General features: G+C 45.4%; 1 protein-coding gene across 6 annotated transcripts in view; it reads left to right on the forward strand.

Annotated features, from left to right (window-relative positions):
- LOC104049595 (transient receptor potential cation channel subfamily V member 2) overlaps positions 1-17,115 on the forward strand; it is a 33,436-nt gene extending 16,321 nt beyond the window's left edge. For 3 of the 6 annotated variants that reach the window (XM_064467941.1, XM_064467942.1, XM_064467940.1), the window contains 18 exons: positions 1,791-1,907; positions 2,253-2,442; positions 2,710-2,827; positions 3,746-4,044; positions 4,698-4,831; positions 5,151-5,303; positions 6,015-6,155; positions 6,636-6,934; positions 7,328-7,504; positions 7,953-8,111; positions 8,241-8,336; positions 8,864-8,934; positions 9,647-9,812; positions 10,558-10,624; positions 10,712-11,019; positions 11,419-11,537; positions 12,341-12,435; positions 13,209-17,115. In XM_064467941.1, coding sequence (XP_064324011.1) covers positions 3,803-4,044; positions 4,698-4,831; positions 5,151-5,303; positions 6,015-6,155; positions 6,636-6,934; positions 7,328-7,504; positions 7,953-8,111; positions 8,241-8,336; positions 8,864-8,934; positions 9,647-9,812; positions 10,558-10,624; positions 10,712-11,019; positions 11,419-11,537; positions 12,341-12,435; positions 13,209-13,339 — 2,358 coding nt within the window. In that variant the 5' untranslated portion in view covers positions 1,791-1,907; positions 2,253-2,442; positions 2,710-2,827; positions 3,746-3,802 and the 3' untranslated portion in view covers positions 13,340-17,115. Of the gene's footprint in view, positions 1-1,790; positions 1,908-2,252; positions 2,443-2,709; positions 2,828-3,745; positions 4,045-4,697; positions 4,832-5,150; positions 5,304-6,014; positions 6,156-6,635; positions 6,935-7,327; positions 7,505-7,952; positions 8,112-8,240; positions 8,337-8,863; positions 8,935-9,646; positions 9,813-10,557; positions 10,625-10,711; positions 11,020-11,418; positions 11,538-12,340; positions 12,436-13,163 lie in introns of all 6 variants that reach the window. The other 3 variants (XM_064467945.1, XM_064467944.1, XM_064467943.1) reach the window with 3 other exon arrangements.
- The last annotated feature ends 1,504 nt before the right edge of the window (positions 17,116-18,619 follow it).

Below are 18,619 nucleotides of genomic sequence, written 5' to 3' on the forward strand. Positions count from 1 at the left end.
TCGTGTCCAGCTGTGCTGGCCGGTGCTCAGCAGTGATGTAACCCCAATATTGGCCTCGCAACGCTGTCACCAGCAAGTGCACCTTTGGGCAGACCTTGTATTTTTTTCTGCTTTGCTTCTCCCTTCCCTGAAATGCAAGCAGTTGCCCTGGTGTGCTCTCTGGGAAGGCGTGTGCGCATGTGTGTGCGTGCATGCCAGTGTTCCTCTGTTCTCCCAGTGGCTCCATGTTTCTGTTTTGCTGTGGTGACCTCTCAGCTGGCAGAGATCCCTTTCCCAGCAAGCTGCACATTCTCCTTCCTCTGTGTAAGCTATTAAAACCAGATGCACAGAAAGAACTCTGTTATGATGCACTTTTGTGGGCTGATTTAATTCCTTGGCTAGAATGATGGGCTGACTCCCATGGAAGTTTGGGGAAAAGCCCGAGAGGATTTAAACCCGTAAGTCTGAGCTAAACTCCCAGGCCTGAATCTATATCTGTTGATATCACAGTAAATTAAGTGTATCACAATGAAAGCAAACTGAACTTAATCATTGCAAGGCTGGAGTGAGGGAGAGGAGAGATGAGATCCAGTCTAGCATTTATCTGTGTAGGTTTGTTCTTCTATCAGCTATTCTGTAGGTCCTAATAAAACATTATGCCTGAAAAGAATAAGTAGCTTTGCATTGTTCCTGGATCAGCTTAATTCTGAAACACAGGAATCTGAGAAATAAGCTTGTGATCTCACGCAAAGCCATGAAAGAGGAAAAGGCACCCCGCCATTTAAAGGGTGTATTTATAGGAAGGTCGTCTCTCAGCCTGCATCTGACTCAAAGCAGGAGCCATCTGGGAACGTTTCTATGGGTGATGGCCACGTTCCAGAGAGCCCCCCATCATCCCGCCGCCCCATCAGACGAGGATTGCTTTAGGCAGCAGCCTTGTGCTGGGGAAGGCCGTTGAGCTTCCAGGTGCTGAATGTCATCCTGTGCTGATGCTGTGGGATCACACCTGCCTCCTCAGGCCTCAGTTCCCTTCGGAGTGGGAGAGAAAAAACAAAGACACTCAGGGTGGGCTGATGTTCTCTGCTTCCCGGGGGTCCTGTTTTGTGAGTGACAAGTGAAGGGGTATGAGTGTGTGCACGCAGTCTCAACTACAAGTGGTTGGAGGGGTGGTCAGTCTGTGCTGCCGGAACCTCCAAGCCTCTCCAAGACTTGCACTCCTTTGGAGAACCAGCCCATTAAGAAATGGGCACTAGTGGCAAATTAAGTAACCAGTGGCCTAAGTGTTTTGGAACTGGGGCTGCTTTGTGCAGTCTCCTGTGCTTGTGATGAGCAGCTGACACCAGCTACTTTGTCGGGTAACACTGTGGCTGATTTACTGTCTCATACAGTTTGCTCTGTCTCATAACTGGGGTGTGTGAAGTGTAAGAAGTGGCTTCCCACAGGAACAGTTGACCTCAGATGTTTTGATGCATGCTTGCTTGTCCTGGGGCTAAGTGAGGGAGCCTAGTGACAAATGTGACAACTAAACTACAGGCTCTACACTGTCAGGGTCAAATCAGCCTCCTCCCATGAGAACTGAGCGGGCTGTTGTTGAAAGTCACGAGGTGTTGCCTCTATATGTGCAGGCAGGGGTTAAGCATCATGGATTTGCAATAGCCAGCCAGCTTTCCCATATAAGAGCACCGCACTCATTGGCTCTCTCTTTCACTGAGAAATCTATCTAGTCATTTCCTGTGCAAGCCCTTCTTCACTTTGCAAAAAGCTATACAGTTGAGTAAATTACAGTAATCTGTGGTTATTCCTTCTCACAGGCAGCCTGGATTCTCTCATGGACCACCACCAACCAGGAGTTCAACGTTGTACCATTAATAGAGCGCTAATATAAGCGTGGTCTTCTCTGCAGCGGAGGAGGACTCTCACCCATGGATGTAAATAATTTGGGGTCTGCTTTCATGCTTATTAATGCTTGTTGGTATTTGACTTGATTTCTACTGAGTGACTATTTACCCTCTGAAGGATCCGTTGGGACTCCTTGTCAGATCAGTTCTTGGGTGGAGCTTGCAGGAACTTGGCATAAGTACTGTGCTCTTCCTCTTTTGACAGCAGGGCTTTTTTGTGCTGCGCTACTCAAAATGGCTTGGTAAAGTCGCAGAAAGAAACAACTCAGCTCTTGAGTTAGAGAAGTGAAAGCTGAGCTGGCAAAGAGAGAGTGCGGTCTGTGTTTCCTAGGGATGCACGAAGTGGATGGATATATTATAGGGTCTTTTTTTTAGGACTGTTTTGCTCTTGCTTTTAAACCAGACAGTCTGTCTGTACAAGACTGACAGCAAATAACTTGCTCGAGGACTGCGGAGGAATGGAAACTGCAGCTGAGAAATGATTTTGGGGAAAAGAAGACAGAAAAGTAGAAACAAACTATTATGGAAGTACAAATAGCCCTCTAAAGGATCAGCAAATGTACCAGTAAGTGTTTTGGGGAGGAAATAAGTCTGAAATGGGGTTATAGGGTGTATGCCTGTGCGTGCAGAGGAATGTTTGTCATTAGAGTGCAGACTAAACTGAATGGCTGAATTGTCATAATGGTTTGTCTTGAAATTAGTCCTTGGATTTCTTGCTGTGAGCTGCATAAAGATCTTCTGGGGCTGTTTTCTGCCTAGAACTATGTTTCTCCACGTCCTAACCTAAGCCAGAATGCTTATGCTGTGTCAATTTACCTCTTTCCTGGTACAGGCTATGGAGTCTGGCTGTGGTCCCAGCAAGAGAGATTTCTCTTCAGAGAAAACCTATTAACCATTTGGAGGGAGTGCATGTGAATAAGACGGAGTTATTTAAAAAAGCTCTGCTTCAGGTTGGTAATCATGGATGTTTCCTCGCTGCCTCACAAACTGTGCATGAATCTGCAGTCGTATGCTGACTACAGATAGCTTGCATTGGGTGTGCATCTGAGATGTATCTAGATATATATGAAGAGATGTCTCAAAAGAGTAAAAAAGGAGTACAGGGTGTATTAGATGAAAGAAGTGGGCTGGCTGCGTGCTCTGATGAATACTGATGCTCTCCATGCAGCAGATCTGGATCCAGCTTTGCTCTTGGGAGAGCTGTGCTGTGTTCAGGCTCTGAAGGCTGTGAGTGGGCAGCTGGGGTGTGTGTTTGCCTCTGCTGCGGAGCTGGAAGTTCAAAGCCTGTGCCCACATGGATAGCCAGCAGCTCCAAATGCTGGGGAGATCCCTCTCATTTTACCCCAGGATGAAATGTGAGAATGCATGAGTGGAACACAGTCTGTGCATATGTTTTCCCTGTACAAATATTGTCATTCTTACCAACAGAACAGGAACAAACTTATCACTCTGTTCCAAAGAAGGTCTACAGTTAGTCTTATCTTCTTGGTCACTTGGTGACTAGCCTGTGTTGGCTGCACGGAGACAAGAACAATGATCGTAGTCTCCCAAAGATCCACTTTCTTTGCCTTTTATGTAAGGACCCTGTGCTGCTGCCAACAGGTGAGGTCATCTCATAAAGGGGGTTCAGATGTTCTGCAGACCGGTTGCCTGTATTTCATGAGCTGCTTTTGAACTTCTCCAGTGGTACCCTATTTAAGGCCTTGATGCTTTATTCAGATATTCCCACTGGGCAGAGTTTTACTGAATCTCTCTCAGGGGACCCATAGTCAACTGTTGGAATGCTGGACCTGGAAACATGCTTTCCTCTACGTGTGTGCTGCACTGTTCTGTGAACAAATGGTGTTAATTCTCCCTCTCCCTTGCAGGTTTAGTCTCCCAGTGGGGAACGTCTTTGGTGATCTGCAAGGCCATTTCTACTAGAAATGGATAACTTCACAAATGGGCAGCCGGGCCCAGATCAGAGGAACAGGTTGATGGGGTTACTAGAAACAGATGACAGTATCCAGGATGATAAACCTCCATCTAGTAAAAAGGAAGATAGATCAGGGCTACATGGAAAGAAGGGAGAGCCACGGCCCTTGGAGACACCTTATCAGAAGGAGAGCAGTGACTTTCCTCCTAAGGTGAAGATTAATCTGAACTATCGGCCAGGACTCGTCAGCAAGTGAGTAACCTGGATATTTGACAAGGTTGGGATCCCTGTTGATCTGTACTAGTCTCTGCTGGTAGGGGCCTATAGACTTTACGAAGTCTAAATTAAAAGTGACAATACAGGAATATTACAGGAATCTGGTGGGAGGTAATTAAAGGCAGAAAGGGGACATACTAGCCCTTTCCTTCTGCACTTGGAAGGTATTTGCATGGTGTGTGTTGTAGTGTATTTTGGGTATATCTGAACTAGCACCAAATAAGCCAAGTTGGGCGTAAGAGCAGCTTAGCATGGAGCCCTATACAACCGAACTGCTCTTGCCAGGGAGGGATGTAAACTAGCTCACAGAGCGCTTCACACCATGTGATTGGACTGATTCTGGTCCCGCAGCTATCTTGGGCTTCTCTGCCTTTGTGCTCTGGCTGCATTCCAGGGTTTCACATCAGACTGGATCTGGGAAATGCTCCAGCTGATGGAAAGAGCAGCCACTTAATAAAGATAGTTATTTCCCAGAATTCTCTTTTCCCCTTGACTCAAAAATAAAATACTTGTTTTTTCTGACAAACTTTTCTGCCTCCCTCCTTTCTTACACCGTCCCACTAGGACTTATTGCACACTCTTTTCTGCGGCTCTCCAGAAGTTTTTAACGCTTTGCATTTCTCCCACAGCCAAAAGGACCCCAACCGCTTTGACAGAGACAGGCTCTTCAGCGCAGTTTCAAGGGGCAGCCCCGAGGCACTGGATGGTTTACTTGAGTACTTAAGGAGGACCTCCAAATTTCTCACCAATTCTGAATACACAGGTACAGTTGTCCATAAACAGGGTTAGCAGGGGCAGCGCTTGCTAATGTAGGAGGGAAGCAGGGGAACCTGCTGGTGGTTCTTTGCTTTCTCCAGGCCCTGTCCATTCTTTTATTTTCCTAACATCCACCCGAGAATGGAGAATGCCATTAATTATATATATCCTAAGACTTTTGCGTCTACTGCAGACTAAAAATACTGAGGAAGGCCTTTAAAGTAATTATTGTATTGGGTCCTACAGAGACAGTTAAGTTCTGAATCAAGTAATACAGGTGTGTGCAAAGTACATGCTCAGCCCATTCAATACTCCTCTTCTACTAGATGCAAAGACTGGGAAGACCTGCTTAATGAAAGCCCTGTTGAACTTAAAAAATGGAAGGAATGACACAATCCCACTTTTGTTGGAAATAGACCAAAAGACACAGAATCCCAGGCCACTGGTCAATGTGACATGCTCTGACTGTTACTACAGAGGTAAGGTTTCTGTTCTGTTGCTGTGTCAGAGCAGCCTCCCCATTAGGCAGGTGAGATGTGCAGATACGAGGAAATAAGAGGGGAATAGGAGCTTATGCAGCGCTGTAGTTCCAGAGTTCCAGTGCAGTTACAGTAACAGCCTACTCACCTTTTACTTCTGATTTCTGATTGTGGTCTGCGTCCTCTTCAGCCTTGAATTGTACACTTCACTTCTGCAACTTTGTTCTCAGCCTATAAAACAGAAATGGTGGACGTTTAATAACCCAGGAATATGAGAGGATTTGCTCTGGAAAGCTTAAAAAGAAAATCTCAAGGTGAAAAAGGAATAGTATATTGCTATTAAAGGATGAGTTCTGCTGGTTGGGTTATACTTCTGATAGCAGGTGTGCAACATAGTCATGGATGTGTATGGTTGTTTTATCCTCTCATAGCTGCTTGGGATCTTAGTGCCAGGCAGGGGTAATTGCCTGCTTTTGTGTTCAATTTTTGATAGTCTTGGGGCTTGCCTTCCGGCTTAGTGTTTCCAGCATGCTTTTCCAATGAACACTGTTGAAAGCCATCGATTGCCTCCCCCCAGCCCCCCTGCCTAGCACTGAGACTGCAGGATTGCTGTGCAGAACATACGATTGTTGAAACAGTGCTTTGCTGAAGAGTCCTCTGCCTGTTCCCTCTGATAGTGGCACTGAGTGATAGGTTTTGCCTGTTCCTTAGGCCAGACAGCGCTCCATATTGCCATAGAGAAACGGAGCCTAGATTTAGTGAAAATTCTAGTAGAGAACGGAGCTGATGTCCATGCCAGAGCCCATGGTGAATTCTTCAAGAAGAAGAAAGAAGGAGTTTACTTTTATTTTGGTGAGTCAGTGTGGAACACATCCCTTTGCTCTTTTTATTGCCTTACTGTGGGCGACACTGCTAATTCTAGGTGGGTTTGCCCCTCTGTGCATGGGTTGCCATCTCCACTGTCCTGTAATCAAGCTCTTATTTGAGTGGCAGGATCCTTTCACAGACTGAGGTGTCCAGTGAGCATTTGCCATCATCTTTGGTTTTATGTATTTAATCCCATCTGAGGGGCTTCAGACAGAGACAAATACTTGGGTAGTTCAGCCAAATTAGGGGTCTGGGAAAGTGTTTCTGCTGCCTCCAGAAATAAGAACTAATTTTTCACTGCAAAACACTTTCTGAAGCTAGAGACACTGAGAAAGAACTTGTTCTGTGTTCCAGTGGTAAAACTACAGGCTAAATATATTTTCCTGTAATTGCTTTTTTTTTTTTCTTTAATTTTTTTTTCACCCCTTTCTGCTTCCCCTCCAAACACTGTCCTAATCTCTTCAGGTGAACTTCCCCTCTCCTTGGCTGCTTGTGCAAACCAGCCTGAGGTGATGGAATATCTTCTAAACAATCCCCACCAGAAAGCCAGGCTCCAGGAGCAGGATACACAGGGCAACACCGTCCTCCATGCTCTGGTGATGATTGCAGATGACACTGAGGAGAACACCAAGTTTGTGAGCTCAACATACCTTGAGGTCTTGAAGGCAGGTGTGAAGCTTGACCCAACATGTAAACTGGAGGAGATAGTGAACTATGATGGATTAAATCCTCTGCAGCTTGCTGCCAAGACAGGCAAAGTGGAGGTAAAGACAACTGGAGGGAATCCCTGGGGTTGCTGAAAATCAAGGAAGACTGCAGCATACCTCCTCAGCAGCGGGGTTTGACATAGGAGCATCTTGCACCCAACCCTTAGTAATGCTGCTGGCAGTGGCAGTGCCACAGGAGACAGCAAAGGAGGCCTCCTCCAGGCTGCTCCAGCTAGTGTCCTGCAGAGTCTCAGCTGGCTGCTGCTGCTCTCTGTCCCAGCCAGGACAGCTGGTCTGGACCAAAATTGGTTCTACTCCTGGAAGAGCTGATACAAGGTGTAGTTATATTGCCTGCTTTTAGCCAGACAGTGTGGTGTTTGGGTGTGCTTGTGTCATTCTACACCTTCATTACATACACATTTTTCTGATATGCATCTGGTTTCTCTTCAGATCTTCAAGCACATCATCCAAAGAGAGGTCAAAGACCCAGTGTACAGGCACCTGTCACGCAAGTTCACTGAGTGGACCTATGGACCTATCCATGTGTCCCTCTATGACTTGTCCTCTATAGACAGCTTTGAGGAAAATTCTGTGCTGGAGATTCTGGCGTACAGCAGTGACACACCAGTGAGTGCTCTTACTAACGGTCAAAGACAGCTACGTTTCTTCTGCCTTCCTATAGTGTCGCTGTATAATTATGCAAATCATTTTAAGTTAATGCGGTGTTTCACGTGATCATTTTTTGGGAAAAGAAATGCATGATGGAAGTATATGCATATTTTATTATTTATGTCTGCTTGGTATGCCTCTGATAATCTATGATACGAGAGAAATTTTTGATCCTTTGGTTGTCCTAAGCCTGGGTATGTCCAAATACCTTGATGAAGCCAAGCAGGAGTAACTTCTTATGGGATGGTTGATTCCTTTCATACTGAAAGGCCTGCCTGAATAAGCCCTTAGGGATGCCCTAATTGGAGCCACTGGACTCCAACCCTGAAAAATACAATCCTCTGGTGCATTTGCATTCCTGTTGACACATGGGTACATTTTTGTTTGTTTGTTTGTTTCTCCATAGAATCGGTACAAGATGGTGGTTTTGGAGCCACTGAACAAACTGCTTCAGCAAAAATGGGAAACGTTTGCTTCCAAGAGATTCTACTTCAGTTTTGTCTCATACTTGTCATTCATGATCATCTTCACAGCCATTGCATACTATCAACCCTTACGGGTAAAGGTAGGCCCAACCTTCTTTTATCTGGAAAGGCCCGAATGGATGGAGCTGAGTTTCAAAGGTGGGGGGGCGGTTGTCATCACTACTCTGCCTGTCTTCAGTGTTTTGGGGTTTTTTGTTTTTATCTTGCAGCCTTCATTTCCAGTGGAATTCACAGCTGGAGGCTTCCTGTGGGTCTCTGGACTGATCATTATCTTGCTAGGAGGCATTTATCTAATTTTTGCTCAGGTATGGGATCTCTCGTCGAGTTTCACTGTAAGAAAGAAAAAAAGGAAGCCATCACTGACATTGAGGCAGCAGATTTGGTTCTCCTCACATCAGGATGTGCATGAGGGATGGCAGGAGGCAGTCCTGCTATGAGACACTAACAGTGTCAGTGCGATCTAGCAGTGACGGGGCGGCACAAGCCAGGTTGCTGGGGAAGGGGAAGAATAGGCTCACAATGGTAAATAATTATGAGAGACTTCTGTGATTTGTGGTATTAAAATGCATCTTTGGCATTAAAATGCAGTCTATTAATAAAGACATTGGGCTGTGCCATGACTCAGCCCTCGTTTATCCTTATCCTTTATAAATAAGGCCTTTTTTCATCTTGGAAGGATGACTAATTGAAACTTGGGATCTTGAAAATGAAGGCATGAAAAGGATCTTATGGAGCAAACCTCTCCCCTGAGCGATAGGCTATCCTGGGCAGGAATCACTCTAGCATGCCCTGTTGTTTTGATGAATGGCTACCGTTGTTTTTAATCTGCTAGAGTCTGTACTTGCGGAGGAGACGCCAGTCCCTGAAGACTATGTGTTCTGACAGCTGCATTGAGATCTTGATGTATGTCTCTTGAGGTTTTTTGCACAATGAAAGCACAGGTGAAATTGGTTCTCTGCTGTGTGCAGCTAAGTTGCCCTAGCATTACTAGAGAGATGGTGAGCAGGAAAGATTGATTCTCTGCCACTGTCTCCTCTTCCCATCCCTTCCCTGCTTGCTTCTCCTACCCGCTGCATCTTGTCATAACCCTTCATTGAAATGGACTTTGTTGGGTAGGGTCTGTCCTTGGATTTGTAGCTGAACACAGCAAAGGTCAGACCCTCAGATATTCCACAGTTAAGAACACACTGCTGTTAGAAAAAGAGCTCAAGTTTTTAATCATACAGTCACTATGGCTCAGATCTGGTTGAAAGGGAAATAACTTCTCATTTTTCTGAGGAGAAGTGGGCATAGATGCATGTGTGTGCATGTTTGTGTGCATGTGTTTGTAAGTGTTAAAATTCTTCTCCATTTAATAGCGGTTATGTGAGTTACATCAAGCAGTGCAGTGTTTCCATACCGTGAGACTAACCAGTTTATAACAAAGCTGCAACAATTTGTGGGTCTCGTTATAACAGGACTTGCTTATATAAACTACGTGTCTGATTAACTGCCACTTTGTGTGTCCCACGTAGCCTCGTAAAATGTGTTTGCTTTTCCTCGCAAAACAGAGCAGATCTGCAAATGGGCCTTTTAACTGAGGCAAGTCACTGTCGCTCATTCTGCTCCTCTCCAGCTTCATCCAGGCTTTCTCACTGCTGCTGTCAGCAGTCCTGTACGGTGCAAGTTCAGAAAACTACGTGGCGGTGATGGTGGTCTCCCTGCTTTTGGGATGGGTGAACATGCTGTATTACACTCGGGGCTTTCAACGCACTGGGATCTATAGCGTCATGATACAGAAGGTCAGTACTCGGAAAAGCTTTGTATGAAAAGCTTTTGGGCGTGAGGAACTTGTAGAAGTCCTGCAATTACTTTTCTTCTCTTGGGACCTTGAAAACCATGAATTGAATTAATGTACTGACGAGGGAAGTAAAGAAATTGCAGAAGGCAATTAGATCAGTGTCTTCAGGGAAGTACAATTGCAGCAAACCACTAGTTTGCCATCTTTGAATACAGCGAGAGCAGCTGACGCTTACCTGGTTGTCATAAAAGAACTCAAAACTAGCAAAGCCAGTGCAAGTTCCCTGGAACTGTTATGCTTGGGCTGAGAAGTGCTTCCAGGTCCATAAATGAGTCTGGGACTAGAAAGGCAAGACAAAGCAGGTGAAATGAGGTGCCAGGGAAGATTTCTGACCACCACTTGTGTGAACCCAGTGAAGATAGAAAAGAAAGAAATGCTTGTTGAAGCAACTGGGAGAAAGGCATACCGGGGGAGCTGACATGAAATTAGTTTCAAAGAACCTATTCATACAAACATAACAACAAAGTAGTTCTTGTAGTACTCTCAGATTAAGCTACTGATGATGTTACTTACCTGAGGATGAAATTTAACGTGTATTAGTAGTTTCTTAAACTGGATAAAAGCATTTTCCAACTTGCTTTCAGTATTGTTACTGGGGGTTGGTGTGTGATGCGTGAGAACAGGAGATCATCCTGGTGATTTCATGTGAGATAAAGAATGGCGCTTCCTCCTGATTTGTGTTTCAGACTATCCTGAGAGATCTGCTGCGTTTTCTCTTGGTTTATATGATCTTCCTCTTTGGCTTTGCTGCAGGTAAGGCCTTACTCAGCATTATGTTATAGGCTGGGCTGTGAAAAGTAAATTTTTCTGAGGAGGATTAAGATTCTGTTTTTCTCACAGCTCTGGTTACGCTGATGGGGGATGCTCCTTCGGTCTCTCAGAACAAGTCTCTTGCTCAGATGGAGAGCGCTGGGAGCCATGCTATGTATGGCGGGCTGCTTAGCGTCTCCCTGGAGCTCTTCAAGATCACCATTGGAATGGGCGACCTGGAGTTCCAGGAACATGCCAGATTCAGATACTTTGTCATGCTCCTGCTTCTTCTCTTTGTGATCCTCACTTACATTCTTTTGCTCAACATGCTGATTGCGCTCATGACCGAGACTGTCACGGATGTTTCTGGTTATAGCAAGAGCGTCTGGAAGCTGCAGGTGAGGCACGGTGCTGCTCAGCAGTTATGTTGTGGCCCAAACTCCTACCTGAATCTAATAACAGCAGAGATGACAGCGCCTGTCTTTGTCCCCAGCCCCAGCTATAAACTTCTCTTTTACGTAAATCTGCCGCTCTGGGGGTAAATCCTAACATGATTTTTAGATGTATTTAAAACTCATGACGTTTGCGTGGCTACCAGCCAGTCCAGATCCACGTGCATAAGTAACCTGAGGGAGTAAATAACTGACTGGTACTATTAAGCTAAAGAGCACTTTGGGATTGAGCTCCAAACCGATTTTCTAAGTCAAAGGAGTTTTTGATTGGGGAAGATTTAATTGAAAAGAGGGGCTGGGCTCTGTATGCCCTGTTTTCTCACTGATATGGATTTCTTCTTTCAGAGGGCCATTGCTATTCTAGAAATAGAGAAGGCCTGGCTGTGGCGCCAAGGCGGGAAGAGGAGATCTGGCTGCTTCATGTCAGTGGGCCTCAATAAGAAAGATGAAAGATGGTGTTTCAGGTAAGACAGATGTACCACTACGTCCACCCTAGTAAAGGGTTCCTGTTATTTGTAAGCTGGTAGCCCTGAACCACCATGGGGAAATTCAGCAGTGACTCAACGGAGTGACTCAACCGCTTGTTCCTGAGTACACCCAGATTGGTTGGTGATCGCAACGCTGGAGGTTCGAGAGCTAGCTGAGCCGCCGGCATTATCACCCAGACATGCTGTCACCAAAAGATGTCCTGTTTAGCCCACATCTGTGCCAGTGGTTATGGTGGCAGCGTGCCTGCAGTGATGCTTTCTTTGCTGCTGCGAGCGTAGCCGTGCCCAGGGGAGGCTGGGGGGGGGGGCTGCAGGCTGGGGGCCCCTTTGCTCAGGAATATGCCACATGAGTGCAACGCGAGAGGGCAGCACTCTTCCTCGCACACGGGGCTGGGAGAGGAGACGAGCCTTTCTCCACCCAGCAAACCAAACTGCTGGCAGCACTTCTCTAACTCCAGGGTGTTACGGACTATGGAGCATGTACAGAAAGCGAAATCTTCTCCTCTATATTAAGTATGTTCTCTGGGAGGGACTGGAGCATTTTAAAACAAACAACGTAGACTAACACACAATATGCAAGGGAAGGTATTTACCTTGTGGAGCTTACACTACAGATGATCTTTACTAAAAAAAAAAGCTCTGTAGGGTGTTGTTGCTACAGCCAAACCTTTAGGATTGTGTTGGCAGGATGAGCTGGGTTGGGGTGCTGTGGGACAATGAGATATGGACTGAAATGCTCTGCTCCATGCATCAGTGTCTGTTGCATTTTGTCTCTCCAGAGTAGAGGAAATTAAATGGACGAGTTGGGCAAAGGATGTGGGAGTTCTTAAGGAAGACCCTGGAAACACCAGTGACTCAGAAATAAATCCAGAAGGTAAATTAAATCATGAAGAAATGTCTTCAGTGTCTCTTTAGCTTCCTGCTCAGCAACTGCTCTTGGCATATTATTATGTCTTTAGTAACAGAACTTTTAGACAGGCCAGCTTGCTCATGAAATTGCTTCCACACAGCATCCCTCAAGAGTAGCAGCATCACTTGTGAGCTGAGAAAATAAAGAATTAGAGTAGTATGGACCTGGTCAGAGTTTGGGAATAAATAATGAGAATGGAAGAGATGCCATTCCTACGTACCTCTGGTAGAAATGGGCAGGAAACGCTGCTGAGAAAAGCAAGAGCTGTTCTTCCCTTTGACTCAGTAGCCCACATGCGTGGTGCTTTTTCTCGGAAAGGTAAAATTTAGGCCCACTCATACCGCAAGTGCTAAAATCGCTGGGCTTTTGTAGCACGAATCAGGGCATTAACACTGGCAACTTTGTCAAATTCTGCCTAAGATAATTGTATTTGCTTCCCCGGTTACACCTGGGAAGCAACTCTGTGTGGGAAGATGGAGAGCTGTTACTTTCTTTAGAAATGTTTTGTTGAGCCCAGCAGAGCTCAGGCAGAAGCTCCACCGGATTTAAACACAGCCCCCTGCTCTTGCAGCATAGGTGCTTCCTAGATGTCAGTTTTCTAGGAGTGGGGAGGTTGCAACACTTAATACTCTCTGTTGTACGTTGGGTTTTCCCTGACATGCACTCTTCTAAAAACTGGATCCCTTTGTCAGCTTCCTGCTGACAAAGGGCTGCTCTTTTTATGTCTCCTGCTATAGAGACAAGATCATGGAAACGGATGCCACGGAAACAACTGAGATCAGCTGTTTCAGAGGAGCAGTCACTATTGCAGCCCCAGCTATCAGCAACTGAGATGATGCCTCTAGAGGGACAAACCAGAAATCTTTAGCAGGTTTTCTGGATTGCAGCCTTACTTCCAACTTCAAAGCCGTAGCTCTTCCTATAGCGGCTGGAAGAATTGAAGGCATTATCAGTATTAAAGTGCATTTCATCAGAGACTGCGGTTCAGCCTGTGGCTTCAAATATTTTCATGCACTTTAATCTTCAATTTCCTCTGAAGAAACTATTTTTACTCAACTTTCTGTGCCTAACACTTTCTTCTTACTACGTCTAAAGATACAAGAGCAAGATCATAGGGGCAGTGGGGAGCGGTCTTTAGGAAGGCAGTGCTTTCTGAGCTGTATAGAAATAATGCTGTTTGCCGTAGGGAAGCAAAGGATGGAGTGACCTGTCTAAGAATGGGTTGACTTTTACGGTTTTTTTGGCACAAGAGACTGCCTGGCGGTGCTTTGGGATAGAGTGTTGTAGAGGCATAAAAAGTTGTGAAGGATGGAATTGGCTTCTGTGCAAAACACTGTCGGTGTGAGACATGACAGACGAATATTCAGTCTTCAGTCATCAAGAGCCAGACCAAGTTCTTTGTGTCTGTACCTGCAGTGCTCGGTGTTTAGCCCACATCAGAATTCCCATTTTACAGTATTATAATGAAATCGTTTGCATGATGTGTGCATTTGCTTAAGAGCACAACAGCAATGTGGATTTCCTGGACCTGTAACTTCACACGGTGAATTTCTGAAACGCCTGTCTTTCACAGGTTGCTTTGTCTCTGCAGAAAACAGCAGCAGAATCCTGCATGTGGCTTCTGAGAGACAGATGGGCCAAAACACTTCATGCAGTTAATATTTCTTGTCAGTCTTAGTGGGCATCCTGTCTTGCTGTAAACAATTACAGGGACGTCATTGCTTCTTGTAATGTGCACCCTGCCTCAGGCAGGATGGGGAACATGCTTTAACGTCTGTGGAAAAGAGATAAAAATGAGCTGCCTCACTTCCAGCCTTTATTTAAAAACAACAACATGAATTTCTGTAAACTATCAATATAGCAAGTTTACTTAATAGAAAACATTCTTCCTTGGATGTATTTTCAGGCTCCCTCAAAAGGGAAGAGAAGCTGTGATCAGCATGGACTATAAGGCCTTATCAAATTCCTGATTATCTCTCACCCAGCAAGGTGCTGACCTCACTGCCATGCGAGTGAACTCGTGTTTCTCGCGACCTCATGTCAGTTAATGCAGCCACACCTGAGGCTGTAACAGCCAATGTTGCATTGGATGCATCTTTCGCAGAGGGAATGGCTAGTGATAACCCTGAAAAATCTGCAGACTACAAATGTTGGCAGCACCTGTCACGCAGTAGGGTAAATTATGCAACTCAAGATTTCCTGTCTCATTTCTGCTCTGAGCAAGTGAGGCTAGGAGGTTTCTCTTTTGGAGACAACATCCTGTTGCTTACTATATTCATGGGGCTGGCAGCAAAAGCATTGCTTTTAGAACGTACTCCCTGTCTCTTCAGATGGGTTCTTCCCCTGTGCTGGGCAATTCCCTCTGCCGCTTCACTGTATTGGGTCTCTGAATTGTAACTAACTATTCTCACTCCAGCTTCTGCTGTTTTCTTGCTTTGTGAAGCCTTCAGCTGCTTTTTCCATCTATGGCTTTGTCCTAAGTGTTCCCAAGATTTGGCAAGGTGCTCACGTTGCACAAAAGGATCATCTGGCGTATGGTAATCTATTGCTGTGCTTGGTGCTTTGCTGTGTTAGGGAAACTTTGAGATTCTCAAGAAATGCAGAATCTCATCTGCCATCCCTGCCTGGAGTCTTAATAAACAACAAAGGTGAAATCTTGCTTATTGGTAGTGTTTTTGATAGCTGTGGGCTGTGACAATTTGCTTTCAAGATAACCTGCCTCTTCAGCCATTCCTTGAACCTGCTTCTCTTTAAATCCCTTTTGTAAGCTTGCAGCGTTAATCTTTTGGTCTGCATCAAAAGTGTTCTTAAACCTCTAGCGTCTGCTGTGAAACAGAGCCCTGGCATTCTGTGTGCTTCACAGTCACACCACAGACCACCAGCCCCAGCCCCCTCAAGCTCAGGAATGAAGGATGACGGACAGTAGACAGGGACAGGTACATGCAGCGAACAGATACGTCAGGTCGGTCAGAAGATTTAGCAGTGCCCAGGCTGTTGTGCGGCTCTTTGATGTGCTCTGGAAAAAAGGGAGGTTTCTGAGGAGTTAAAACCTCTCTGCAGTGGGGGGTGAGTCAGCACTGTTGAGATTATCATCAGTAGCCTCCCAGTTTTCTGTATTCTTAATGCAGAAGGCTCCTCTTTGGCTTCAGCATCGGAACCGCTTCCCATTTTGGTCATGTTACAAACAGGAAGGCTGTCTGGGGTCCGTTTTGTGGGATGTCTGCAGTTCCTTGCAAGAGGAAGGACTTGCAAGGTGGTTCATAGCTTTGAAGGCCCAACAGGATTCTGGGATCCACTCTTAATAGATCATAATGTTTTTCCAGGAAACACTTCAGTCATTTACACACAAAATTACCAACAGATGAAGTGCCCTCTCCTTTCTACCTCTTGTGACAGGTAAACCCACCTGCTTGTGAACCCATCCCTTTCCAAACGGGGAGGCTTTGTGGGGGTCTCATCTGAGAAAACAGAAACCTTTCGCAAACATCAGTGAAGGCACAGCTGCAGCTTCTCTCCCCTGCCTACTCTGTATGTACAAGCCACGGAGACTCCGAAGGCCCAGCCACGCCACGAAGAAAAGACACCAGCAGCTCTCATTACTTTCCCTGCAGGGTTATGGATGCTCAAACCCTCGCCTGGGTGATTTGGTCAAAGTTGCTTGGTTCCTGGTGGGGTTGGGAGATGAATGCAGACCTTGTTACTTCCAAACTCTTCCTCCTCCTCTAACTGAGCACACTTCGCCTGGTCATTGCTCCCTGCGGCCTCTCTACTAGGCTCCGAATGCTTCCCACCGCACAGTCATCTCTCTCGCCACTTGTCTGTGTAATATTCATAAAAGAAACTTCATGTCTGGTCTCTGTGGCTCCCAATTCCCCATAAGCTGTTTTCCTCAGGGGTATAGGTGGAAGCAAGACTTTCTTGTTCCTCAAATGGTTCCCACATTTTATTTTATCGTTGTTTTTTTCCCTGTTTTTTTTCAAAGCGTGCTCTGAAGCTGAAGCCAGTATGGGGAGGTGTCTCTGTGTCTTGGCTGATTCCCCCTCTCTTCATCTCTTTGTGACCCCTCTTGCAACCATGCATACTTTCCATTGCCTCTGTAGCTAGCCAAAGGAGTCTTTGAAATGTGACAAGCAAAAGGGCTCAGACAAAGAACAGATGCTTTGTGTAAGTCCACATAAGCTGCAAAGAGCTATTTCTGAAGCGATGCAGCTGGCAGGTTTCTCGGATGGACTTTGCTGTGGCTAGCTGTTGGTTTTCAGTTATCAAGTTTTCTTTGCTGTATTTAAGAAATTTCATTTGTTGCTCTGGGATTAAAATGAAAATAAAAATGGAAAAAAAAAAAAAGACATTTTAAAAGAAAACTGTTCTACTTTGCAACCTTACATCTGCTTCAGCAGCATGAATAAAAGTGGGGCCAGACAGGACCAGGCAAAGCCTCAGAAAGGCATGACTGGCTGCCTCATAGCTGGCACCCAACTGTCACTAAAATCTGAGTGCAAGGAGTGTTTTCTTCACTTCCTCTTTTGACGTCATCTTTTTTCAGTTCGGATTCATGAGATGTGGAGTGCCACAGCATTTCTGGACGGTGAGGACGGGTGTCAAATGTTGTTAAACACAGGGAGTCCTTAGAGGAAGAGAGCTGGAGGTTAGCTAGAAAGCGCCTGTGTGATTTGTTGCACTCTTTTCTGAGAATGCTTGGAAAATTTACACTTTCTGGACAAAGAGAACTGTGTCTCTGGAACAGCTTTCTCGCCCACCCCCTCGCCCCTGCCACTTCAGAAAGGATTTACTGTGCAGTTAACTCGCCTGATTGCTCAGCATTTGCTATTTCAGCTTATGTAGCGCTTGTAATAGCAACACACTGCATCTGAATAATACTTGCTACGCAGTACTCTGACAGTATGAACTATTTGGGAGTAATTCTGTGCGAGTCTGGTCCAGACTAGGGTTAGCAGTGCAGAGAAACAAGGGATCAATAGAAACCAAACAATTCTTGGTAGAGGGGAGAAGAGGTGTGCAGAATCCCTTAATGTACCCTGGGCATCTGCCATAAAACGTCGGTGTTTCTGACTCCGATAATATATAAAATAAGGGGGAAGAACACCAAGCGCTCTCTGTGCGTGCGACAGGGAGAACCTCTGTGCTAAAAAAGTGCTCTGAGGGACATCTGAGAGCTGACACCTCTCTTAAATCCCTGCTGTGGGTTCACTCGAGTCAATCTGTTTGCACGTTTCAATGGGATGTGACATGTCCGCATAGGAAGCACCAAAGGACAAGGTGGACAGTACAAACGTAGACCTTAGTGGCTTTTCCAGACAGATCCTGTTCTTCTAGGTTTGATAAACGTGCTGATGGACAGAAACGGGGACGCTGCCAAAAATGACCTTTCAGTAACAAAAGTTTACCTTTTAGTAGGTCTTTGCATCTGCAGTTTTGTTAAAATGTCACTAGTATACGCCTTGAAACCTCAGTTAGGAAATCCACAGCAGAGTCACTTTGTCTCTGCGAGCACAATGAGACATGCAGATCTGGAGACTCATCAGAGAAAGACAGCAGCTTTTTCCTGGTATCTCCAGTCCTCCTCCTTCCTTCACCTTAAAGCCGGGAACAATGAGATGGCTCCTGTATCTACTCTTCCTAATGAGTGAGTCTCTATATTTGTTTTACCTATGCTAGAAAATAAAAATCAATCCAGAAACAAAGTAATTTCTGGAGACTCAGACTGGTCCCTTAATGTGAGCCAATAAAATAATTCTTATGTAGAAAGGTCAGGGTATTTGGACTTGTATGGGAAGTCTTGAGTTTGTGGTGTGGTTTTTCTACTATTTCAGAGAAATCCATACGTTTGGGTGGAGAGTTTTATGGTTCATCCTTAGTGGGAGAAAAGTGGGTACCAGGTGAAATGCTACTCTCAAATACAAAGCTAACAAGCTATGTTTGGCCTTTTATAGTTTGGTTTTTTATTGTCTGTTCGCTCGTAGTGAAGTAGGTGAGAGTAGAATGTAGGTGATTTTTTTATATTCTTCCCCTTCTTGCATCATTTTAGATACACCTTGGAATGAGCAGAGCGTGCCTTCAGAGGTGTATTTCCCACAAGCTTTTGGCTTGTTGATCTCCTTAACAGGAGCTCTAGAATGTGTAGGATTTT

This window comes from Phalacrocorax carbo, chromosome 17 (genome assembly GCF_963921805.1).
Source record: "Phalacrocorax carbo chromosome 17, bPhaCar2.1, whole genome shotgun sequence".
Lineage (NCBI taxonomy): Eukaryota > Metazoa > Chordata > Aves > Suliformes > Phalacrocoracidae > Phalacrocorax > Phalacrocorax carbo.